General features: G+C 39.7%; 1 protein-coding gene across 1 annotated transcript in view; it reads right to left on the bottom strand.

The window, feature by feature from the left end:
- The window catches only part of TMEM131L (transmembrane 131 like), a 157410-nt gene that overhangs the window by 26303 nt on the left and 103815 nt on the right, over positions 1 to 27292 (bottom strand). Inside the window, exons 8-25 of the mRNA XM_045996799.1 lie at positions 23285 to 23362; positions 22915 to 23068; positions 21549 to 21607; positions 21129 to 21237; positions 19197 to 19290; positions 18557 to 18710; positions 17855 to 18025; positions 16456 to 16525; positions 15266 to 15383; positions 13758 to 13899; positions 12238 to 12347; positions 11136 to 11208; positions 8331 to 8458; positions 6351 to 6493; positions 4588 to 4774; positions 4191 to 4376; positions 3455 to 3604; positions 2511 to 3136 (exon numbers count right to left, since the gene is read on the bottom strand). Coding sequence (XP_045852755.1) covers positions 2511 to 3136; positions 3455 to 3604; positions 4191 to 4376; positions 4588 to 4774; positions 6351 to 6493; positions 8331 to 8458; positions 11136 to 11208; positions 12238 to 12347; positions 13758 to 13899; positions 15266 to 15383; positions 16456 to 16525; positions 17855 to 18025; positions 18557 to 18710; positions 19197 to 19290; positions 21129 to 21237; positions 21549 to 21607; positions 22915 to 23068; positions 23285 to 23362 — 2752 coding nt within the window. The remainder of the gene's footprint in view (positions 1 to 2510; positions 3137 to 3454; positions 3605 to 4190; positions 4377 to 4587; positions 4775 to 6350; positions 6494 to 8330; positions 8459 to 11135; positions 11209 to 12237; positions 12348 to 13757; positions 13900 to 15265; positions 15384 to 16455; positions 16526 to 17854; positions 18026 to 18556; positions 18711 to 19196; positions 19291 to 21128; positions 21238 to 21548; positions 21608 to 22914; positions 23069 to 23284; positions 23363 to 27292) is intronic.

The raw sequence follows: 27292 nt of genomic DNA, 5'->3' as shown, positions 1-27292 counted from the left end.
CAAAGTTGGAAGCGAAAACTTGGAAAGTTCTCATGTATAAATGGTTTCCTCATCCTTGAGCATTCTTCACACATTATGGATTCCCTGCCGATTATATATGCCTGTTCACCATCTGCCAGTTTATGACAATGCTTTCCTTTAAAATGTGAAAAAAGAACCCCAGACACTTGATGTTACTAAAAAAAAAAAAAAAAAAAAAAAAGCACTCCACATCCTGCCTTCAAACTATTCCTCTATTCAGTCCTTTCTTATTTTTAACATTGCCAATTCTTTAAAATGTTTAAATTGTAAAATGATGGCAGGCAATATGTTTAGTTTTTTAACCTCTTTGATATTTCCTAGACTAGTGCTATGAATGGAGAACAGAACAAAATGCATGTCAGTGAGCGGCTTTCCCTGTGAGGACTCTCCTGCCGACACTTTCATTCTGGAGAGAAACACAGCCCTGTGAATTAGCACCTTTGAATGCGTTGGCCTGAACCTGGTAGGAAGCCAAAGTTCTTTCAACGATTCTTATTTGATCTGATCAACAATCACTCTGACGGCACTTAGCATGCTACCGATCCCACCAAAGAGCAATTTTAAAAGACTTCTTATGGGGAGATACGTGTTTCCGTTTAAAACACAAAGAGGCTAGTAATCTGTACCGGAGGGGAAGATTCTGGGCAAAACCGCCATCTATGGTGATAAAAGCAAATCATGTGTTTCTGGACTCCCATATTAAGTTTACTCACACTTGCGAAAGTGCTAATACTCGGGGTCATCAAGGATCAACTCTGGGCATTAAATATCGGTGTTGGATGGGAAAGTCTCAAAGCACAAATTCAAACTCTCAGACCCACTCCGGGCCTGCAACTCGGTTCCACACCTCCACATTTCAACCACTTCAGAGTACTACAATGCAGCAGAAGGTCTTTCCCCCGATCTGTCCACAATGCCACCGCCACGGTGTTCGGAGCCACATTCATGCAGACAACTCAGGGATACAATGAATCATAGGAGCACCCCGAACAACTATGATTTTAAGTCTGTGTCAAGGCAGCTGAGGTCAAATACTGTGCTTGGGCCTCAATGGCAGAAAACACAGAAAAACCCAGTAGGACTCACCCCCTAATTTCACCCTTTCGCAAAGGTTTTGTGGTCTGGCCCTACAGAAACGGAATGAGAGGCACCCTGTGCGCCCCACTGTGAAACATGCTTGGACAACGTACGCTAGGATGTCATTTGAAGATCTGGTTGAAAGCATCACTCCGAGTGTGTCCTCCCACGCCGAGTGGCGAGAACACGGCGGAGGCGGGGGTGGAGGGGGCACTGCTGACTCGCAAACGGGGGTCCGCCTCGAACACACACTGAGGCTGGGGAAATGGTGCGATCCGGCTGGAACGAGAGGCACCAGGAATACAGGTGCAGCTGCCTAAACCACGTTCCGCCTGAGGGCACTCCAGCTTTCTTTCCAACGAGAGAGGTCCTCTTATGGAACACTTATAATTCAGTTTGGGTTTTTAGTTAAATGCCTAAAGCTCATCAGAATTGGCCCATCCATAACACTTTTTACCTTCTCTCCAATAACAGAGAGTATAAATATGAAGCTATTTCTACTTAGATGTTTCAAGTAAGAGCAAAGGTAACTGGCTTTTCCAGATTAAAAAGTGTCAAAAATCTGACTTTTTAAAAAAAGACTTATTTATTTGGGGGAGGGGGTGCAAAGGGACAGGGAGAGAGAGAATCTCAAGCAGATTCCCACTGAGCATGGAGCCCGACATAGGGCTTGATCCTAAGGCCCTGAGATCATGACTTGAGCCAAAATGAAGAGTCAGATGCTTAAATGACTGAGCTACCCAGGTGCCCCCCAAATCTTTTAATGGGTGCAGAAGGGTGCCTATTAAAATGGTCAGAATGGCCAAGAAAAAATAAGCACCGGCTCTTATGCCAAAGGCCAAAGGGGTCAGTTACAGCTTAATGACGATTTTACATGTGGGTGGCTTTCTGAGTCTCGTCCTGCTTATGTTCACTAACTCTATTTGTTGTGAGAGAACATCTGTCTTCTTTTAACCAAGGGACACAATCAGAGAAGCACCAAAGCCAGGAAACACGAGATGGTAGCAGCTGTTAAATATAGAAAGTTGGTAAGTTTTGTTCGGTCAGAAATATTTTATGGGCTGATTAATTTTCACCTAGAGTCTGCAAATCCATGATAGAAAATAATTAAAAACAGCATCCATATCCTCCCAACAATAAAATGCGACATTCACATCCCTCTCAACATATGTAGTAAAAATAAAAAGTAAGCTTCTTTACCCACGACATTTTAAAACTGTGGAGCCTCATCTTCAACTTCTCATTTTACAAACCATATTTCAACATTTTTACCTTTGCTAAAAATTTGTGCGTGAACTAAAAATGCAGCATTCGGGATTAAAATTGAAGTCACAGGTGAGATCAAATTCTGTAACAAACAGATGGAAGACAAACCGGAAAAAAAGAATCATCCAGGAGGATGAAAAGATTACCATTATTTTTCCTGGAAATCTCTGGCAAGTCTGACTGGTACTGAGGTGAATTTCTTGGCAAGTGATTTTCAGGTAGTTTCTTAGAGGTCTTCAGAGGACAGAGCTCTCGTTCCTTGAGCTCAGCTATGTTTTCTGAAATTTTAATGTCCGTTTCCTTAGGAAACATACATGTCTGTATTCCCTCCTTCATGTGACATTCTGAAGAAGTGTTATTGATAACAATTGTGTTTTTCAGTGTGTTTTCCTCTTTATTCAGTAAGTTTTTAGAAAGGGTTAAATTCTTTTGCAGGTCGACGCTGATGCTACTTGCATACTTGAGGCTGATCCAGTTCTCCCCCATGACTTCAGTGCACACGTCCTCCTTCGGGGCAGACAGGGAGCTGCCCAGGGCTGGAGTCTGTTTCTCCTCAGCAGCGGCGCTGGCACTGCTGGTGACGGACGGGCTGGGTTTGTGTTTGCTGTAATAGACTGAACACTTATGCTTCTTCTGAGAATGACCGTAGGTAGCTGGGCTCCTCTTTGGGGCATTCTGGATCCTGCTTTGTGGAGTGTTCACCGGAAGGCAGCTTTTCCCTCTGCCTTTATCGGAGGTGCCGTAGGTATCGAGAAAGTTCTTACAGTTGCTTCTGAATTAAAAAGAAAGACATTTAACAGAAAGCCAAATGGAATCAAACCCTACCCTTCTGGTTCGAGACCCAGGAGAAAGAAGTATATTAAGGGGTCCTAGCTCTCCTCCTTCCAAAGGCCCATGAGTTTAACAAACTAAGTCCGTCTATGAAGTCTATCTTATTGTAAAAATGGCTATAGCTGCCACACCATGACTTCAAGAAAATTTTATGAAGACAAACCTGGAATCAAGTATTAATTTATATTATCTCAAAATCAGAACCGAGTAATATCAAAGGATGAACACACACACATACACGCACAACAAGAATTCTTACTTGTGAGAATGGGAGCTAATTACATCCATCGGATTATTGTTTTGCTGTGAAGATGAGCTAGCATTTTGCCTCTGTCTTGTTTTCATGAATTCCATAAGAATGTACTGTGCTTGTTGGAAGGCTATTAAAATTACACCCAACAGGGACAAACTGAGGAAGAAAGCAAGGAGGTTCATTACTGCATGGTCCTGACCGACATTAAAAAGACCGGCTCTCTTACAGAGGAGCAATGAGTGGTTGATGCAAAAGATCTAAAAATAGAGCACTGAATTCCATAAAATGTATCACATCATAATTCTGATGTGACTTAAAGATTTAAAAAGCTCCAAGTTCCTAAAAATGTGCACATTTATAAGTTTGACATTCTAATTCCATTTTCAAAGGCATTTTCATGATAAAATTACTCCAGAAAGGTCATCCTAGTCTTCCAATCTCAAACTGCCACTGCGCCAAGCCAACAGCAGTAACACCCATATTTTCCACTGCGACTGCTAAGGGAAGTATAGGGAGCACAATGATCTCTTACACTTCTAAATCCTGTGACTCTCCTACAGTAAGTTTACTATTATCTTAAAACTCATCAGTTACTACTCTACTTCACGTATGTTGAGGTTCACAGAGCCATGTAAATTCCACTCACTTCACAGGCTTTGAATATGCTGTTTGATGATTCATACGCTTTTTACACCCAAGCAAAATACATTTTCATGCGGCTCTCCTGAAGGTTGTAGCGTACCTGACAAAGAAGACCGTAAGCCTCCAAAATGACTCCTCCCAGCTGGGTCCTGGAACCACATCTGCACACAAGGGCAACAGGTGATGAGGGAGGGTCACATTGAGAGTGAAGTGAAACTCGAGGTCTGCTGCGGTTACAAGCGTCAGCTCGCGGATGACCCAGGAAGAGGTAAAGTCTGGAGTAAACCTGATAAGCAAAGATGCATCTTTATGAACTTAAATTGCTTTAATTTTAGGCACAAAACAAAATAATCACAACAGCAGCCATAGTCCTTACTTACAATAAATGTTTATATAAAAACAACTTAACGTGTCTTACCAATGTAAAGAAAGGTTTTCTTCCCCCACATTATTAAATGCACCACAAAACCTAAGTGAGGTTAAAACCCAATGCTTACACGATGCTGATATCCCGGGATGTGTTTGGGGCCAAGGAGAACTGACGACAATCTAGCACTTCGAATCCATAACCTTGGCAATTATACCCATTAATTTTCAGAGATGTCACAGTTATAGGAAGTGGTCCAATATTCTCAACTTTAAAGTTTTTTGTAATAGATAAAATTTGCTTGCTGTCTTTCAGTTCTAGTGAGGATAAAAAGTGATTATTTAGTATGTATGAATTGCAAAATTTATTCAGAATAATTTACTGAATCAACATTAACTGAATCAATAAACCATGACCAATTTAATAATATTATTAAAATGTGAAAAAAAATTCAATGTAAGCTCAAAGTATGACTTCTATCTAATTTCTAGAACAGTCATAGATTCTCTTAACACTACCAGGATACAATAAAAACATTTAACAAGTCAAGATTTTTCTTAAGTTAAAAGACCTTCCTAGGTACCAAAAGTAACCAGAATTTCTTCTTTGTTCTTGTACTTATTAAAAGTTAAGGTTATAAGTTTATTCTTCTCAGAAGCCAAGTAACTGGGATACCCCTAGATACCATGCATGCTTTACTCCTGGGATCCTCATATTGAACAGGGACCGGTTAAGGGCACGGGTCTGTGCTTCTAAAAACACAGTTCAAATACCCACTACATTCAAAGGGTAAGTCACTAAGTCCCTGCAAAAAAGTGAGACCATATTTTATATGGGAAGCTTAAAAAACACACACACACACAATTTTAAATTATTCCTATAAATTTATAACCTGCAATCTTTTCCATATAACAACTAAAATTTTATCTAGTTCTGTAGTTTTTATAATTTTCCTTAATATCATCTTTCAAGGTCAACTCTAGATTACTGAATGAATGAATAAAAAAGTAAATACTTTGAATTTTGAATGCAAAAGGTCAGTAAATCTTTTCAAACTCAATGCTCAATTAGCATAGTTTTCTTAAAAAAGAAATTCCCATTGGGCATTAGATAGTGCTACAAACTATCCAATACTTTCACCAACCAGCTTTCTCTATAGGATGCATGGTGTTACACTAAAATGTTTTCAGTGTGTTCCAGAAATTCAAGATAACAGGAAAACAAGGAATTTACCAAAAACATTTTACATCTATTGTTTGATTTTTGTCTTGGTTCCTGAGGAAATTCTTGTAACTAATATAAATAATTTAGAAGCATTTGATTTAAATACATGCACAATTTAGAAATTTCTAATGCAATGTTTAGATAAGTTTCCAAATCTGCAATGTCTAATACAGTAGCCACTAGATATACATGGCTAAAATTAAAATTAAGTAAATTTAACAGCTCACATCAGCTATATTTTTATATGCTCATTAACTACACTTGTCTGCTGTCCTGGGTGACACAGATAAGGAGAATTTGCATTACTGCATAAAGTCTACCAGTTAGCAGATCTTTACTCTTCTTGACATTCATCATTTTGGTGTGATTTTTTTTTTTTTATGAAGATGTAGCTGATCGTCAAACTGACATTTCATGCTATTTATCTTAAATATCCATCACTATGCTGATAATTTAGCAATTATACTTCTTATACAGGTATCATTTAAGTTGGATTAAATATCTAAGGCTATTTTTCTAAGTAATACTAGCCTATCATATATGCTCTAATGTTAGCCTGATTTAATTATCTGGATCAATGCCATGAATTTACTATCAATTATGGAATCCTTTGGCCCTTGCCTTTAGCACCAAGCCTTCCCCATCAGAGAGCCACGCGCATGAACTCACGTCGCCGGCAGTCCATCAGCGTGGACTCAGGCACCTTGAATCGGAGTGAACCTCCTGCACCTGGAAGCCTTCCACCCACTTTCAGTAACTCTCTGGCTCCGAACCCTTCCACAGCAATCATGTCAATAACCGTCAAGTTATTCCTATGAGGCAACACATACAAACATAAAGGCATTACAACAGAATCATAAGACATAGTGCATTTGGACTTAAACACTCCTTGCTGACAAGAACAATTATAACGTTGTGAAAGAGGAAATCAGTTTAAATAGCGCGGTACCTCTGGCCATCTCCTGGAATTAGAGGGTGTCCATGGGCAATGGAAGCTGCCCGAGCACAGGTAGGTTGAGGCTGCCCACAGCAAGAACGAGTGAACGCTCTTTATCACTCTCCTACCCTGGCCTGGGAATGCAAAGCCATGTTTTTCTAATAATCAGCTACCAGGGTGGTGACTGGACTTCCAAGAGGGAAAAAAAACCAAAACAAACAAGCAAACAAAAAAACAAATTGGGGGAAAAAAAACCTGAAAAATTGGAGACCTCTGAGAAATATTACCAAATTTAGACTACCTGACCAAAAGTGCTTATAAGAGTGAATGAAGGAGTTTACACTGTAATCCTGACTATAGGAAATTCTGCTTTGGGGATAATTCTACAAATAGAATTCTATTTTTTATTGAACCAAAGATTTATAATGTCTCCCCACAAATAACCTGTACCTACTCGAGTTCTTAGTCATCAAACACAAATTCAGACTAGCTTTGCCTTCTCAGTAACTCAAAGCATGATGGCTAGGACATAAAAAGTTAAATGGACAGATGTTTAAATGATGCAGACTAGAGTGAAAGCCAGTCCTCATTAACATAAATACTGTAGAAGCAGAGAAGGAATTCATGCCTAATTATGCAAAATACACCAATATCTTTGTATCTTTACCTAAAGATTTAAGAATCCTTTCACCATTAAAAAGGCTTTAAGTTATGTTATGTTATTGTCTACAGAAAAATACTATCAATACAGAAACATCAAAAATAAATTAAGTACTCTAAATAATTTAGACTTTTCAAAGTCAGGACAGTTTAACCTGGGATAAGGTAAAGTTGATCTCTGCACTTCCCCGGACCTTAGGTTTAATGAAAGACACTACAGGGCATGAGAAGTTAAAATGCTTAACACAACACACTCCTTTAAAAACTTTAGTACATTTTCCTTTTTCAGGGCACTCACTTGTAGAAAAAACTCATGTGATATATTAAAGGAAGCTCAGAATAAGAAAGTCTTTGCCAGCTGATCTGATACTAGAAAAGCTTTAAAAGAAACTAAAATGTCATTTATTAAAAATTAGACTTCTCACCAATGCAGAGAACATCAACATAGATCTGTATTTACTGTAAATTTTTGAAAGAAGACTCTCAATACAGACTACCTAAAGATATAAAAAGATTTAACAATGAAAAACATTAGGTGCTTAAATCAGTTAGCAACCTCTGTCATTTAAAAGAAAGAAAAAGAAGTTTAAAAAAGCCAATGGACTCAATAATCCTTAGTCCATTGTCCTCTGGGGTTACAGAGAATTGCACAAGCAAGGCAGCTATGAGAGTGGAGTAAATCCAAACACTGTGGAATGAAAAAGTACATAGGAGTGTTTCAATTACTTTTCGTGTGTATGTGTGTGTGTGTGTGTGTGTGTTTTCTGTTCTTGGAGATAGCAGCAGAGGAGATGGTAAGCAAAATACATTGTGACTCTTGGGGAGAAGGGAGTGCAGCCTCCACCTGACAAGGCCAGAGGCCCCACAGAAGTAAGCATAGAGCCTCAGGCAGCCTTTACTCTTCCTGCCTTGCAACACAGCCTCATCCCTACCCGCCCGACAGAGATTAATGTCAGCCCTTAACTAAAGAGACTACGTATTCTTGAGACAACGGGACTGGGATGGATGAAGGGATGGGAAAGAAACGGGCTCTGGGATGGGGAAACACCTACCGGATTAGTATGAGTGATGTAACTTTCCCATAGTCAGCTGGCATGAACACGACACCGACCCTTTTCATCTCCAGAGGCTGCAAATGTAAATGGAGGATACCAGCCCTGGACTCCTCAGAATGCATACCCTGCAAATTTAATACGTGCAACTCAGTGAATCCTGTAAGACAAACTTCTGTCTACATGCATTTTTGAGGATGACCGCGACGGCTCTTCTTTTAATGTCCAGATGAGACTACCGCTGTCGACCCTCTGAGCTTGTTTACCCTGAGAGCTCACACCAATAAGCAGCTCCTGAACCACAGCTGAGAAGTGTAGGCAGAGGATGCAGGACAACCTGCCACGGATGTCCGAAAGGGGATTTGCTTCCTGGCTCAGAGGGGACTTGTGGCCGGAAGCAGCCTTCTCTGCCAAGATGCTCTGACGGTAACACATCCCTTGGAAAACAGACCGAACAGCCCCTGCTTGAACGCTATGGGGAGCAGACCAGATACCTCTCTACTGCTGGACACCCCCACATTTCTCTTTCATACTGAGGTTCAGTTTATACAGAAACCATCTTTTATTACATTCGGTCTCTGCACTCAGGAGAAAGATCTCTCTTCACATCCTCCTTGACTTTCCACAAGATTAACTCTGACTAGATCTTGTGTTCTGAATTTAGCATCCAAGATTGAGTTCTTCATTATTTTTCTTCTTTCCACTGCTTTCCCCAGCTCCTTCTCACTAAAAACAATTTATTAATTTCTCAGGGCTACAATCATACAATCTGCACGGTAACAATGTATTCTTAATTTTTCAATGTGTTTTATCCTGAGACTGATGCTGGCATGTCCCCATGCTGAGAGAAGAAATAGGGATGGTACTTGATTCATGTCCATTAGAAGTATAAACTTCAAGAGGGGAGACACCCGGCTTTACATAGATCTAATATAAATATTGAATAAAAAGCTGATGATTTTTAGTATTAAAACTCTAATAAAAACACTCTTTATTAAATAGTTCTTATATGCTGGGCACGAGAATATGATAAGATCTATAAGATGCTGAACATTCCATAAACCTTACTGAATCTTCTAGCATTATTATAAGCAAGATAGAGGAGGCTATAGAGAGGTTAAGAAATCTGCTCAGGGTCACATAGCAAGCCCATGTTATGATCCTGGGTACAGAATCCTGACTGTGCAATTCCCCCTGCTTTTCACTAAAGGCACTACATTTCTAAAAGCACACCAACATCATTAAAACACATGCCTTTCTTTACATGATAGAGTTCTAATAAGAATTTTGAGTTAGGGCGCCTGGGTGGCTCAGTGGGTTAAGCCGCTGCCTTCGGCTCAGGTCATGATCTCAGGGTCCTGGGATCGAGTCCCGCATTGGGCTCTCTGCTCAGCAGGGAGCCTGCTTCCCTCTCTCTCTCTGCCTGCCTCTCTATCTACTTGTGATCTCTCTCTGTCAAATAAATAAATAAAAAATCTTTAAAAAAAAAAAAAAAGAATTTTGAGTTAAACTCTAAGTGTCTAAAGGCATTCATATTATTCTTGATGGTAACAGAGTCCTTGATGGCAAAAGGTGTGCCTTTTGTTTCCTTGGGGAACCTTTGATTACAGATGGAAAACTTTTTCCAAATGAGTTGCACCATTTGTTCAAATTTGAACAGAACATTTATACGTAAAAGGAATTTGGCATTATTTTTGGAATCTGAAATTATATATGGTTCAATCACTGGGGCAAAAGATGTCTTAGTATTTTGGGCAAATTTACCTCCCAATGGCTCTGGGAGACTGCTCGGTGGAAAGGAGGATGAGAGGGAATGAGCACCAGCAGGCTTGCTAACAAAAACAAGACCGGGCTGCCGCCTAGACCACTTACGAAGAGGAAGAACATTTGCTGTCATGTATTTCCTATTTTAAGTCTCTGTTAAAAATCCACTTAAAAACTTGCTTTGATGAGTTTTATCTCTGAGTTGGAGGTTATTTGTTTTCCCTCTTTCTGTTATCCAAGTTCACCTAGAGTCAACAGTGCATCTTCAGAGGGTTAAGTGCGGAGAAAGAAGCAAATACCCAAGGCATTTACATGTGTGTGTGTTAGAAATATAGTTGTGTGCCTGTGTGTGCCTGCGTGTGCGTTTGTACTCATTTAACAGATGCTCTGTGTCTGACTTGATCTCACACATAAGATACTTGTAAGGAAAACACTCAGGTCCGTACAAAGAGCCACAGAACTACTGAGCGGAAACGAAGAAACAAGGCTGCCAAGTCCCCAGACAACATCCTTACCGTGTGACGTGTTTACTCCTCCTCCTAAGTACTTGTGCAAGACCTCATGAGTGCCCAGGGCCTTAAGTATTTCAGAGAAATCCTTTTTTACAGATGAGGTGAACATCACAGAAACTGGGTGACTTGCTCAAACCATGAAGCCAGTTTGGTGGGAGAAGATTTTTTTTAAGCGTATTTTTACTTTATGTGGCCCTAAAAAAATTGGATGGGGACTCTAAAAGAACTGTAAATTCCCGGGTCTCAAGTTTTATGGTTTTCTACATAGCCCTGATTCAATTGTTATTTCTTCAGTCACATGAATCCAAGCTATCAAATTAAAATGATTTACAGGCTAACATGAACCGTGCAGCTCCTGCTGCAGCCATTAATTGGAAAAATCTGCTATGTATGCTTTATGTCTAAAATATAAAAACAAGAAAGCCGCATATATTATTGAAAGACACTTGAAACACTAATCAGTAAAGCCCATACACTATGTGGATAGTTTGTTTAGCATTCCTTTTCTATTTTAAAGAGGACATCCTACCCGGTAAGGGCAAGCTTTGGTGAGCTGGAATTCACCAGTTGTGAAATTAATCATCTGCATATCGGTGCCAAACCTATAAAGAGAAAAAACGTTTGAAATAACATTCAGACTGCCAATAAAGAAAGACTAAGATGTGTGCACATACACCTATTATGTGAGCCCATCTATTTGCATACACAATTCACCCTGTCCTGGCACTCCCATGTCCCACCCCCAGAATTGTATCTGGTGTACTGTGAGTGCTCAATAAATATTGTTGAATGAATGACTTTGGCAGCACAGAAAGTAAAGAAGCCTGTGGTAAAAAAGTTCTAAATATGAAGCATTTTTTTTCTCCAAATGGTCCATCCGGAACCTGACAGGAAGTGACTCTCAACCAAGGACAATTTTATCTCCCGGGGGGATGACTGGCAGTATCTGGAGACATTTTGTTCCCACAGATAGGGAGGTCCTACTGGCACCTCTTGGGGAGAAGCCAGGGGAGCTCCTAAACATCCTCCGAAACACAGGACAGTCCCTTCCCCCCCAAACAGAAAATCATCTTGTCCAAAATGTCAGTAGTGCTGAAATTGAGAAACCCTGGGATCAGAGTAGGTTCTACTAAGCCAAGGAAGGAAACATTCTAAGTGAAACTGTGATTGCTTCATAAAAATCATGCAGAACGTGAATATCTAACATCTTTCAGCCATGAATGAAAAGGATTATATTTTCTTTTTTAACACTCGATTAAAATGTACTAACATGCTACACCCATTTTCTTGAATTGCCCAGAGATCATTGTGATTTAGATTCTAAATTTTAGGAGTATATGTGGGAAAATCACAGTTGTAAAGATTCCCTGGCCAAAGAAAATAGTATCTGCTTGGAACTAGCCTTGACATAGTAACAGTGAAGCTGCCACATGGTGCCACATGCTGACCAAGAGAAGTGCCATCTCCATTGAGGCCTATGCCCCGAGGAGGTGGGGATGCAGGTACCAGGATTAATACTGTTTACACCCACATACAGATTCCAGGTGAAAAATGTGAAGGACTTGGAATAATCCTGAGTTGTAACAGCATTTCCCAAACCCTGTCAGAAAGTCTTCTACCGGGCGCTTTACCATTTATGGAGCAGGCGCACTGCAGCCTCAGGCTTAGGATACGAGGAGAGAGGCAGGAGCTGCATGGAGACTGGCCAAGAGGAAGGGTTCTTCACCACAAAGTACTTCACCTAGATACGGGGGAAAGGCAAATCAAAACCCAGAGAAGGACATGGCCCCTGAAATAAGCCTGCAAAAAATTCATAACCTGAATATGATCATGAGGCACCATCATGTAAATCAAATCAACCGGCATTTTAGAAAATAAAGAGCCTGCCCGCTTCAACCATGTCTCTGCTATGAAAGACAACAAAAGGTTCAGGAAGACTACAGGTGACAAAAAAGACACAATTACACAATTCAAGATCCTGAACTGGATCCTGAACTGGGGGGGGAAAAAACCAAAAAAAAAAAAAAAAAACCTACCATAAAGTATGTGAATGGGATAACTGGGAAAATCTGAATATAGACTGCAGACCAGGTAACACTATGCTGATTGATGTCACATTTTCCGATTCTGATAATTACACTCTGGGAATGCATGTGGGAAGATGTTCCTGTCCTTAGGAAAATCCCATGAAAAGTGGAGGTAAGAGGGGCACAGCACGTGACACTCTTGAGTGTCTCACAAACGTGCGTGTGGTATGTATGTGCAGAGAGAGAGAAGCAATGATAAAGCAAACGTGGCAAACACAGAAAACTGTGAATCCCGGTAAAGCATGATCAGGAGTTCTTGGTAGTATTTGGGAAACTTTGAAGTTGAAATGGTTTCAAAATGAACATCTTTTGGAGAGTCTTCAGATGCCGCCCCTAAGAAACCCAGTGAGTGCCTCACAGCGTGGAAATCATCACCCAGACCACATGTGATGCACACAGCTCTTTGGCAGTGAGACTGGGGACACACATGGAAGCCTGCTGCTGTCCCTTCATTGCCTGGGCCTTCCTCTGGGCCTCCCTAGCTCCTCGAGGGAGACACACACGAGGGAGGGAGTCGGCACATTTAGGACAGAAAGCAACATGATGGTGGAGAAATGACTTAAAAAAAAAAAAGGCACCTGGGTGGCTCAATCAGTTAAGCATCTGCCTTCAGCTGAGGTCATGATCCCAGGGTACTGGGTTTGAGCCCTGCATCAGGCTCTCTGCTCAGCAGGAAGCCTACTTCTCCCCCTGTCTGCTGCACCCCTGCTTGTGCGTGCACACGCTCTCTCTCTCTCTCTCTCTGACAATAAATAAATAAAATCTATTAAAAAAATTTTAAATAAAAAATAAAGTCTTAAAAAGATTTATTCTGTTGTTCATAGCTGAACACTTTCTTGGCAGATAGACTGTGAATTGAAAACAAATTTCAGAGTCTGTTTCGACTTTTACTCATTTTGTTCTTCTGGTATCTCCCTACTAAGTGCACTAAATAGCTTACGTGTGCCACTTAAAATGAATTTAAATTATCTTTGGCTCTGAACAGTATTCTCAAGGTGGAAAGACTGGTAACTCAAGAACCCAAGAGCTGAGGCATCCCTGACAAGGAGACCCGCGACCCTCACCACAGTGCTCCTCAGGGCAGTTGCGCTGAAGTTTAACACCAGGCTGGGCTCTGCAATCAAACGAGGCAGAAGGAAAACAAAGGGTTCTGACTCCTTGGATTTCTTCAAGCGACCAAACCGAGTCATTCCTAAAACAGTCCTCCTGTGTAATTCATAAAGAAAAAAATCACTTTGAAAAATCATTTTGACATAGAAAAAAATGAAATCACTAAATATCAATCCCACTAAAAGAATCAAGGGCTTTTGGGGCGAAAACAGGGCTTATTCTGAGTCTGGGGAAGAGAAAGTACAAAATGATCCTGAAACATCCTGTCTCACTGGAAAGCAAGGGAGTGCTCAAAGAATGAATGATAAGAATGTTGAAGGGACCCACAAGCTAGCCTGAAGGGGCTCTCATCAGCCAAATCTGGGACAACTTAGCAGCAGAAATAATAATGGTAGTAGATGGTGCTAATGAACAAAGAATCCACAGGGATGCTCAAAAAGAAACATCACCATTTTGCAGCCATCACTCTAACAACTAATGAATCCACAAAAGAATTATCAGTGACATGCTCTTAGGGAACAGGAAATTTATGATTTTAAATTATCACAGCATGTATTACTTATTAATTACTTATTAAAGGAAAAATCCATCTATAACGGAGAGAGCTCTGTCACACATACAATGGGGAGAGTCAAGTGATTCAACTTATCACCAATAGTGGGACAAATGACATGTATGTCCTTTCTGAGGATATGCAAGGACAAGGACAGAAGACCAACCAAGTACTCAACACTCTTCCCCAACACTGTTTAATGTGCGTGTAAACTTGAAGAAACAATTCACAAAACCCACGGTGCTGAAGGTTCTGTAAGACAACTGGCTAAGACTCTCTCTAATGTATCAATATTATGAAAGATGAAGAAGGGGGGGCAGAGATACATATCTAAAGAAAATTAAGAAAACATGACAACCAAATGCAATGCATGACCCTTGAATGGGTCCTGGATTTTAAAAAAGGAACAAGAAAAAGACAGCTATACTGGATATTTGTGGGTCAAACAGAGAAATCTGAATACAGACTGTGTAACTACGTAATTTGACTGTATCAATGTCAAATTTGTGGGGTAGGTAATGGTGCTGTAGTTCTGTGTAGGAGGATATTCTCCCGAGGAAGTAAAATATTCCCTAATAAACTATTGAGGGTTGAAGTACGATATGTGCAGCTTACTTTCACATGACTCAGCAAAAAGAAAACGTGTGTGTATACAAAGATACAGAGGTCGAGAGAGAAATAAAAACAAGAGTGGTAAAATGTGAACAATGGCTGAATCCAAATGAGGAATATCTGAGTATTCACAGCACTATAGTTGCAACATTTCTGAGGCTGGAAATTTGTCAAAATAAAAGGTTGAAGAGAAATACTAATTACTGAAAACTCAGTCATGCCATTTCAATAAAGTACTACATAGTAGTCCTCCTCCCCAACCCAGTACTGAAGGAATGGTGAACACGGAAGACATACTTGCAGCCGTCACCAGTTTTAAATTTCTTCCATCTTTCATACAATTTATTGGCAAGTTCCGAATCCACGTCCCAAGTAGAATGATCCAGAGAAAGACTCCCTTCCCAATTAGGATTTTCTACAAGTTAGATCAGATGTAATATTTAGATGTACAGAAAATGCAGTTCAGTTAGGAAAGAATGCTGTCAAACTTCTCCAACTGAGAGGACTGCCAAGCAAATCAACACCCACCCCTTTCCTCTGACTGGTTTACTAGGAGTCCCTCTAACCCAATGGCAGATGATATATCAAATCAAACAAACATGTATAAAACAAAACTAAATCGAATTATGTAAAGGTAATAACATAAAAGACACATGGCTCATGAATACAGCCTGAAACAAGTTAAAATTATTCTTAGAACATTTTTAACAGCTTTCAGTCTAACAGGCTAAACTGCTTCCCTGTAAACAGAGCTGGTCATCACCCAAGTGTTTCGGTTACTATGATCAGTGCTGCTGGACCAACGGCAGTCCTCCTAAAGAAGGGCACAGACCAAGGGCTGGGCCTGGAGAAGGTGCGTGTTTATGTTTACAACCTGGCCTGCCATTTACCTCGCTCTCTCTGCTTATCCGTTCTGTCTGATCTATGCTAAAGATCGTACCAGGATGAACAAGTGTACTGTACGATAACAGTCTCCTTACGTTAAATATTTTAATCAACCAGAAGGCAGGAAAAGGCTTAGAAAGAGCTTCTATATCAACACTGTGCACTTCAGTCCCACGCCACAACTAGCACTGCCCGTGAGATGTTTAGGCTCCTATAACTAAAGTCTTCAAATCCAATTCCAACAAGTGATTTTTACTGACTTGTAGTCAGCCCTTTTATAAAAGAACCAGAACCTTCCATTTTTTTCCTGGACACAAGGTTACTGTGACCATCAAATTATGTGTATGGGAAAAAAAAGTCCCTTACAAAAAATTCAAGCTCTTGAAGGGCACATTATTTACCCAAGTACCTTGGGGGATTTTTTGGAGGGTTCTTAACAATTTCAAGTCATTCTGTGAATGATCATGCTCTTTAAGAATAAAATATGATACAATTATGTTTACAATATTGATTATTCCATCTACGAATGCTGTTTTTCCTCACTACTTCCCACCCAGCCCCAAACTAGATTTCTACAGAAAGCCTAAGGGCAAAATACTTACCTGTTTTTGATTTTCCCATGAAATAATGCATGCCACAATGTGCTATCACTTCAAAACCCAGACTCCCTTCCTAGATTGAAAAGTAATATATGAATAACTTAAAACACAACACTAAACATAAAAATCCTAATGCACTCAAATGCGAAGCAGACAATGGCCTCCACCTCGGTGAATTTCTCTTTAACTGGAAGCCAAACAACAACAAGAAAGTGAATTCTTGGCTTCCCTTCTCCTTGAATGAGAGCTCTGAACTCCCTCTTATAGGAAGGATCATGGCAGGGGATTCTGCACAGACATCAATGCCCATAGTGTCAATCCTTGGGTCCCAAAAACACAAAGGAAGTAGAGGTTAATTTCAGGACACTCCTGATAGGTTTTTCTGTTCTTTTGTTTTTGTTTTTTTTTAAACTGTAACCTTCTGAAAAGCAGTATACCAATCTATAGTAACTCCTAAGCCACTTGGGACATTTAAACTGATGTTTCACTTCCTACAGGTTGGGAAAGCACAGACTTGCTACTTCCAAATATATGTGAAACCTGCCTCCTCCCTCCCACAAGCAGCTCTTCTTAAAATGCGACTCTTGATCGGAAAAAGGAAGTTTCTAAGAAATCTCCCCTGCTCGAAATACAGATGAATGGAATTAACCTTACAGCTTGTGTAGTTTTAAGGTCCTACCTTTAATTAAGCCTGTAGCTAAGCATGAGACATTTCTACTTATGAAACACCAATGCCAGTAAGTGAGAAAAATCATAAAGATGGTTGCATGAATGTCTCATAGTGAAAAATTAGAACCCAGCGTTATACAGTAAGAGCTTGGATCAAAAAGAAGCAATAACAGTAACCAAATGAAAATAAATAAACATTAAGAAAAAAATGAGACATGTTTAAGATAAGATCTAAATTAAATAGGCTTACCCAGATTTTAGAAAGCATTTAAATTGAGAACCCTTTCAGGTTTTAGGCTTGGCCCACTAAAGAAATGCAAGGATTACAAGCAACTGAGAGTCACTTACCAGAGGCCTAACTAAAGCATTTAACCATCTAGTTTGCTTGAATTCATTGCTGATATGCAATAAAAGCTCAACTGCGCCTTCTATACCAAGCATATACTCCCTGCTCTTCAAATTTTGGAAACAGATGAAAATGAGATTTATCTATTTGTATTATTTTATCTTACTCAAAAACCTCAAATTACTTTATGAAAAATAGAAACTTTTTCCAAATAGAGTTCCCTATCTAAACAACTGACCATCTAAAAATGGCCTGGTACTACCCTTCAAATTTCCTAGATAGTCTTAAGAGAATATAAGCTTAACTCTGCCAATAAAACCCAAGCACCGTAAGTTCACAGACAGTAATTATTATAAAAGTTATAACACATAGTGCTGTAAACGATACCTTGGTTGGGGCCGAGTAAATCTGTAGAGGTATTGCAAAAACAGCACCTATGTTTGTAGTCAAAAACACATTGGTGAATAGGTTTACGGCAATGTCTTTAACAGCAAGTTTCAAAGAAAATATATTCCAACAGCCTGGAGGTAGAAATAAAGGGCCAGTGAAATTCAGAATCTAAAAGGAAAAAAAAGTAAGAGAAATTACTTTTCCTAACACTAACTATGATTGAGACCCTTAGAAAGCATGAGACCCTTAGAAAGTACTTTTAAAAATATAATCTTACTCACTTATTTCCAGGTCAAAGACTGGTATTTTTTTTATATAAATGACAGGTTTTAAATGTTTTATATGCTACTATTTTTAAATTTCACAAAAGCGATCTTGAAATTTTCATGTGGTATTTTGAAAAAGTTTACTTTGTCATTAATTAGGCTTCCTTTTAATAAATATAGTCTTTACAGTATAAGTTATACATTGTAATCTTTTTGAACAACACTAAGAGCAAATATCATTTCAGAATATATCTTGAACAACAGTTTAAAAAAATAAAGGAGATCCCAGAAGTAACTCTGAAAACATTAAAAGAAAAATACCTGCTTTAAAAATCAGAAGTAAAATGCTATTTTATAAATATTAATTCCACAACATCTGACCTTATACAAAGCTTCAAATAGGCTAAAACCTGGATAAAAATACCATTCGTACCTTTACAACATGCTTGGTCTCCTTGGAAACAAACACATCATTTAATACAACACTGCGGTCAAAATGGTTGAGGTACCACATTGACCAAACTCCTGAGGTGTTCTCATAAGCCTCTATGTGAAACTGAGTTGCAGAGGAGTCCATTCTAAAATACCTGTGAACACAGGACATGCATGCCATCAGCCCAGAGTGTGACAGCCATCAGCATTCACCGGGCCTCTGAGTACAGAAAGAAGAGTGTCATAAAATGTCAGAGAATGAAGGCTAGTAGTGCTAGGAAACGAGCTTCGAGATGGCCTTCTTCAACCTTCATGCCCACAAGGGGAGCATCTGAAGACCAGAGGGTAAGGGAGCAGGCCAGGACCAGGCTGCCAGGGCAAAGCCAGGACCCAAAGGCACATCCTCTTCCTTTTCCCACACCTGGCTCCCTGGCCCAGGACCTGTGCCGCAAACTGAATCATTCGTTTCCTCTCTCCCATTCTGCAGCCAGCCCCCAACTGCTTGTTAGCAGGGTTAATGCATGGAAGGCAAGTCCTGGGAGAGAGGATCATATACATCTTATGAGTTATATTTTCAAATTCCTGGGAGATGAAAACAAACAAACGAACATATGATTTGAGGGAAAGTGGAATCACCCTACCCTTGAACCACAGGAGAGGACAGACATGCTTTTAGTGTTGAAGTCTGTTTTATTTTCTTTGTGTCTTCTTTAACTCCACCGTCACATGACGTAGCTGTTTCGAGACACAAAGAAATAAATGTGAAGCGTAAACCTCTTTTCTTTCCTTAACCTGAACGAAAACAACATCTATGTTTTATTTATAACTTCCTAATTACTCCACTTTTCAGCCTCCATTAAAACCGTGTATCAGATATCAGTGGTAAAATCCTTTCTCAACACTCCTATCTTTTTCTCCACTGGCTTGTTGCCAATCATATGGAACATGGTGTTTTCCACCCTGCCCCCACATCCACCCCTTTTTTAAACCAACCTCTCATTTCTTCTTTTGGGAGAAAAAAAGAGAGAGAGAAAGAGAGAGAACACTGTGGCTTCTCTTTACAAAGATCTGCATTCACCTTAAATACAGGAAAGTAGTTCTGCCAGGGATGACAAAAGTGAGAAATGACGCTCCGCTGGGTGGGATGAAGAGAAGCACGTGGAGACATGAGCAAGAAAGCAAGACAACCAAAATATCAAGAAGGAGCTTCACAGTGAAAGTAGGAATGAAGTCCAAAACATTGTGAATTATGAAAACAACATTTAAGCTTTCCATGAGGTAGGCTGTAATAGTAAGGCACTGGTACAGAATTCTTATAATAAGTCTTTTATTTGAGAGAGACGAGAGAGAGGGAGAGAGAGAGAGAGAGAGAGAGATCAAGCACGAGGTGGGGAGGGGCAGAGGGAGAGGGACAGGCAGACTCCCTGCTGAGCAGGAAGCCCTACTTAGGGCTTGACCTGAGCTGAAAGCAGATGCTTACCTGACTGAGCCACCTGGGATCCCCTAGTCTTTTTTTTTTTTTTTTTCTTTTCTTTTCTTAAGCTACATACATGGCTCCAAAAAGTATTCAAACACTAAAAAAATGTGAAAGTAGAGTCCACCGTTCACCTGAGTCCCCAATCATCGTAAACAACTGCTAGCAGGTTCTTATGCATTCCCCCAGTGTACTGTGCACACACAAGTACACAGACACCCTTTAAACAACACCCAGTGTGCACACGATGCTTGCACGTGTGTCTCCTAAAAGCTGCGGAGCACACCCTCCCGGAGATGCATGACAATTTCACCAGCCCCTACCGATGGATGGCGACACTGCTCTGCTTCCCCGGCAGTGCCCGTTTCTGCAGGTACAGTTGTGCGTACGTACATGAGTTTATCTGTAGATGGTTCCTTGACGGAGAAGGATCAAAGAGCATCTATGAGCATTTTAAATGTTCACAGATTGTCAATTTTCCCTCCGAAAAAGCCTGTGTTGGTTTATACTCTTGTTAAAAATATCTGTTTTTTCCCCTAATCACTACCAACACAGAATATTGACCATGTTTTTATCTTTACTGATCTAAGTAATAAATTATATTTCACTTGCTGCTTTAATTAACAGTTCTTGAAATATAAGGGAGGCGGGGCACGTTTTCATATACTTAAAACCATCTGCATTTCTTTACAGAATTCTGCCATAAATAAATAAGAACCCAAAGCAAGGACTGGGTTTATGCTCACTAGATCTGTATTGCGTTCTACACCAAGAAACACAACGAGGGCAGCAGAACTCTTGATCTGTGAAAGCAGCCCCTCCACCAAACACATGTACATCCTGCTCTCTCAAATCACCAACTCAGTTAACCTTAAATGCAAAATCTTACATGTGTGGTGGAATAAAAGTTGAGTCCACAATCATTTTTTCTGTCATTCTCTCTGTTAGACCTCTGAAGGCTGCAGTATTTTAATCAAACCCACTCACTTTCTGAAAACCTCACTTATTACTCTGTAGCTCTAAGTCATTTCCCAGAAAGAATGATCATAACTGGATAATAAAAATAAAAAAGACAATCTGATATTCTTAAAAACTGTACCTTTGCAAGTGAAAGAGGCGATTTTTGTAAAGTTGGTCGTAGAAGTGGGTAGGAGGACTGGTTCAAACTGCAGGGACAGAGCATCTCTCTGTGAGAAATGATGTACATCCTACAGGAAAAAAAAAACCCAAGTTACTATTCTCAGCTGGGTATTTATCCAATTTGAATCAACTCTGTTCCAAGAGCTAAGTAGCTCAGACTGGCGTACGAGCAACTGCTCAGCATGTGTGTCTGTAAGAGTATGAAGAGGGTGCTGACAACCTTCATCCTAATATGGGGTCCAGCGAGGGAAAATGGGTGTAAAATAAAGGAGAATTGAGACAAGTGTTCCTGTATCTGTTCCTGAAAGATTCTCACGTTCTGCAATTAAACACACACTTCTCAGTTTAAAGTTTACTCTCTGTAAGCATTTACAATTACCTGTATCCAAATAAGGCTGTTTCCTGAATGTAGTATGTACATATTTACTGCCGAATCATCTGTCCAAAAGAATCAGAGCGACGAGATTAAAACAAGGAGGCAACTCATTCTTGCGCCTTAATATAGCAGTTAAAATACCACATTACACATTTCTATATAAAATAGGACTCGTTTTTCAACACTACAATTGAAACTGGGAGCTATTTTCTGTTGGGTATCCTTATAAGTCACAAGAGAAAAGGATCCAAACAAAAAGACTGTCTTACCAATATAGGATCCCTAAATAATGAACTGCCAGTGGAGAAATTAGGTCATACTATTACTCCTGTAGATGAGACTAACTAATTGGACAGCTTTAAAAAAGCTATATCCTCCTGTTGCTTAGACAGCCCTTCATTTCCTTATTTAGATGGTCACATTTGAGGAAAAGCAAACCCCTCAGATCTCAAAGCACAGTCTTCCTTTCCACCTTCATCAAAAGTGCTCCCCATGGGACCGGGTTCTTCTCTCCATTGTTGTCCACCTGGCCATTCTGAGAATCACCAAAACTACGAACCAAAGGACAGGGCAGCTTTCCTGCTGAACCATTACTACTATAACCAATTCTGAGGAATGGAAAGTAAATGAGGCTTGACCAACAATTAAGACTCCCAAATAAAAGTATGCTTTGCTACCAATTCTTTCTCCGAATATGTATATGGTATGTGTTTATATGTGTGTGCATGTGTGTATGTATATATATACACAGACAAGTACATATATATATATATATACCAGCACAGCCTTGCTAACCAATGGATAACATAAATGTCAAGGACCATATAATAGGTGTTGCCTAACAAAGTTCTTAGAAATTTAAGGTGATGAACTAGGCAATTTCTGGTACAGAGAACACACATTTTCCAAGACAAAATTCACAGAAATGAACACTAAAATTCACACTATCCTAACTTGCCAGGCATCTAGGAACAACTAGCACCCAATCAACTATTAAAAGAATGAAATGGCGTGATTTAACTGAGCTTCTGCAAATCAGTAACAATGGAACGTGAGACGCGAGACTTAAAATACTGTGAATATTTATATTAGATTGTTGTGCCTGTTTAACTTGTTCACGATCTCTAGAATGCTGAAAAAAGTTATTCCCAAGGAAATTCAGAATGGTTCCTGGTTGCCACTTAATGTACTCCAAAATAATACAGCCTTATTAGCAGTTGCAGGTTGAGGATCAGTTACCGTTTCAACCTCTTAAGAGTGAAAGCAAAGGCTCTTTGTTTTGCACTGCAATGATACAATCTTCAGGTAAATGATGATGCAGGCTAATCAAAATGTGTCATAATAAAAATTTTAAAAGATTCCACCTTACCTGAGGTCTCAGATTTATCTGTAGCTACATAAATAATAGAAAGATGATCTAACAAATCTTGTGTGTTTTCTTCAAATTCTTTCGAGAAGTTTTCCATGGTGACAATTATGCTCATTTGTAGCCGCAGAACATCATTGGATTCCATATAACAACTCTGAGATTGGATGGATGGAAAAAAAGGGAAGAACTCAAAAAAAAAAAAAAAAAAACCAAAAAACATTCGAAGTTTTGTGATATCAAATTTTAGAAAAAGAAAAGCACTATGGTAAGGACATGTGTATTTCTGAAAAGAGAATGTGTCTTTTTCTTTTTGGTTTCCAAACCAAAAGTTAGGAAAGGAAAGATAAAAACACTGAATTTTTTATTTTACCTTTAATTGTTGACACACTTTATTATGTAAACTGCATTCCAGTTGCACTTGCAAGAGGCTAGTATTAGTGGTTTCCGCCTAAAAGAAGAAGGTGGTTAAAAACTTAAAAGAGGCAAAAAAGTTCAGTCTCATATTCATAGTAAGCAATCTATCATTTATTCAGGAAATTCATTGATTCATTTAACAAATATTTGAGTATCTACTAAATGCTGGTATTATTCTAGTAGCTGGAAAGAACATGAATAAGACATAAAAATCTGTCACTGAGCTTACATTCTAATGGAAATCACAAGCTCTCCCTTGGGCAACATGAAAATTCCTATTATGGCAGTAAGGAGATAAATATGTTCTAAATATACACAGGAACACTGTAGTTTGGCATTTCATATATTTTTTGAACATTCTGTTTCAACATAGGAGTCTTTCATTTCAAAGTAGGTTCACCCAGTAACAGCCAATTAGCTGTTCTTATGCCTGCCTTCCGTTAGTGGAATGACGTTACAAGTGGTAACAAGACACTCAGAGGGGTCTAACATTCCACTGGCCATCATCATCCTTTTTAATATGTGAAAGAGCTACGGATGGAAGAGACCAAAGCAAAGGAAAAGAATGCAGAATTTCATCAAGCTCAGAGATCATAACAGCTGCTTGGGATGATAAGTGGTGTATCTTTAAGAGGAGGAAATGCAAACCCCAATCCAGGAATTACAGCCATGTGGGTGGGAAGAAGGGGGCTACAGACAGTGAAGGCACAGGGCAGTCAGGTAGTGAGGCATGTAAATCCAAACAGCCTAGGCTGCGAGAGTTCCCGTTTTGCTCGGTCTGATGTGTTTGGCATAGTGATTATAAAATTTAAAAAGGCACTCGGCTTGGCAGCCACAGTCAGGACACCAGGAAATCTCAGTACAGTAAGAGGCATTCCCCAAATCCTTGGCTGACTTAATTGTGGGTAAGCATTTATTCACTCCAGGAAGATTCAGTATTAAGTAGAAGAACCACAGTGGTGTTTGACTTGTCAGATTTATTAAGAATTACCTAAGTTTATTACATTAAAAACACATTTTTAACAACTGCAATTGTCATTCAGCGATTAAAGTAGCCAAACTGGAGTCAAATATAATGCATTTTAAAATGCAGTGAAGATAGTTAAGAAGTTTAACCAAGCTTGTAAGTGGGACCAAATATTAACCAGAAGTTCTTTTAGAAAGTAACTGCTAGTATCTGCTAGACTTAAACAGAACAATACCATTTGTAAATGGAACCTAAAATCTTAAGGAAGAGCTAGATTTCTGAATTTGTCTTTCTGTAAACGAGTCCCACCATCAAAAACATAAAAAGAAAAAGCCCACCACTTCTGAAACTGCTTTAGCCAGTTATAAAAGACCTCCTCACACACCAATCCAACAGACACTTTTCATTTTGCCCAACTCGTCTGCTAATTTCACCCGATTATCCACATCTCTTGGTTCTTCTCCTTCCTCTTTGAGGCTCTTCCCTCTCTCCTCTAAGATGTTAGAGTTGTTCTGGATTCTGTCTTTCACCCTCTTCACTCTCTCCCCCCAGGGAAGAGACACGGAAGCTGCCTGCACTTCTCTCTCCAGCTCAGCCCTCTCCGCATACCCATGTCCGCTCCTCCTCAATGCTCACACTCGCCAAGACAGCTACCCTTGCTGTGCATGTTGTCCTGGCACCATTATTCATACAGTTATTTATGACAGAAACCTGAAAACCAACTTCGCTTTACCTCCTCACTTACCCTTCTCAAACAAACCCATAACCAAGTTATACTGACCCCACCTCCTCAGTACCCTTGAATCCATTCACTTCTCTTCATTCCTAATACCCTGGAGATCAAGGGTCAGGCAAACTATGCCCATGGGCCAAATCCAGCCTACTGCCTGTGTTTGTAAATAAAGATTTATTGGAAGCCAGCTATGTTCATTCTTTTGTGGACTATCTATGGCTGCTTTCATGCTACAACTACAGAGATGAGTACTTGCAACAGAAATCACATGGCCTGCAACACCAAAATTTACTCTCTAGGCCTTTACAGAAAAAGTTTAGGGACACTTGTCCTTGTGGAAGGGAGGGGAAAGAGGGAGGAGACAGGTAGGCTAGTGTTCTCTCTATGTCCAACTCTGTCCTCTCCATTCTGGTCTCCACACTGCATCAAGAGTGAGTTTACAAATATGCAAATCAGGTGACACCACTATCTGCTCAAAGCTCATCAAAGACCAAATCCTCTACTGTAGCCTCAAAACTCAGGCACCTCCCCAGTCTCCACCACCTTATTTATGCTCTAGCCTCACTAGTCTACTTTCTGCTCTGTTTTGCCTTCAACCTCTGAATTTATCCTTCTGCTGTGAACTCACATCCCCAAATCCAGCCTTCCTCTACCGAGCTAAACCTTCATGTCCAGCTTAAACATCCCCTTCACCAAGGTTCTCCCTGACACCATAGCTGGGATAATTGCCCATTACTTACACCCACAGCACCTTTCCCCTGACAACCTGCCCAAGGTATGTCTTCCCCAGAAGACTACAAGCACTTTGATGCTTTTACCGTAGGGCCTACCACTATATCCAATATGCAGTTAGTGAATAAAGAGAAGTGGGCACACAGCCACAGATGCTTGCTTCAAAAAGGTAAGCCTGAAATAGGCAAGAAATGAAAAATAATAAAGAATGGCTACAAAATAGAAGAATATACCAAAACCTGTCTCTTGACATGTACTTCTGCCCTAAAACTCCCCTCCACAAAAAAAGTTTAAAGAAAAACCCATATCAACACATGCATTTATAATAGTTGTGTTTTTTTGAAAATTTATAGCAATTTAACTATAGGCCTTAACCTCACAAGGTAATTCTCTTACTAAAATATTTCTTCAAATGTTGAAATATTATTAAGTTCAGAATTAGGATTTTTAACACAATGAAACAATCCAATTTGCAGGGTGATCTGATGTAATATAAAGCCCAGTATTTGGTCATTCTTGGTTAAGTTTCTGGATGAATTTCTTATTTACCATTTTAAGTAAGATTCCTCTCTTAGTTGGAAGGGCAACAAAAATAAACTACCCTATTGTTTCATTTGTTGTAGAACATTTCAGAGTCCCACAAGGGGGAGTCCCAGCACCTCCAAACTGTCCCTGAAGCAGGCCAATTTTTCTCAAAGAGCAATTTAAAGGCTCATGCCTTCATCAAAAGAACAAAACTAATGTAATCCCGACTTAAGAAAGTAAACTATAACCAAAACATGAGCCTCCTGGGGCAAACACACACACATACACACGCATGCGGATTAAATTCTCTCTGAAAGGACCCCAGCTGAGCACGTGTTATGACAGTGGGACATCCCCTTATTCAAGAGTGTGCCTGGGAGGATTATAAAAGGAAAACAGAAACCTACTTCTTTACTTTTCAAACCCTCCAAAATCACTTTAACAAATTAGTTCATAAATTTCACAGCCAAAAAATAAAATAATTTCTTGGTTGTTTCATACAGTATATGGTATTATTCCCTTGTAGAAGCTGGGGGGAAATGTGGTTTGGCGGGGTAAAATGACTTATCAAAGGTCCTAAAGTTAGCTAGTGGAAACCGGAAAAAAAAAATAGCAGGTCTTTAACACAGCTCAGTACTTTTTTCTAAGGAGATCAGAACAGACCAAGTATACTTCTCCTAAATTTAAAAGTTGGAAAGTTCTTCACCATGGAAACATGTATTAGAAAACCCTACCAGGAGATAATGCAATAGTCCAGAAAATGGCAGGGTTAAAAACTCCCTTTTGTAATGGTTTATATTCCCATGGTTTTGTGTTATGACTCTAGCTGACTGGATCTGAGAAAGAAGAAATCACCTAGTTCTCTTCTAGCTAAGAAACTGGTCTTAAGGCAGCAGGCCTGGGCAGAGTGTGATCTGGGGGTATTGTGTACAAGAAAAGAGGAAAGGAAGTGACAGACTTCAAATCCAGCCCTCTCAGATGACTTCTACTAACAAGAATAAACCAAT

This window comes from Meles meles, chromosome 2 (genome assembly GCF_922984935.1).
Source record: "Meles meles chromosome 2, mMelMel3.1 paternal haplotype, whole genome shotgun sequence".
Lineage (NCBI taxonomy): Eukaryota > Metazoa > Chordata > Mammalia > Carnivora > Mustelidae > Meles > Meles meles.
The sequence above is the reverse complement of the archived record's forward strand: the minus strand, read 5'-3'. Positions and strand labels throughout refer to the sequence as shown.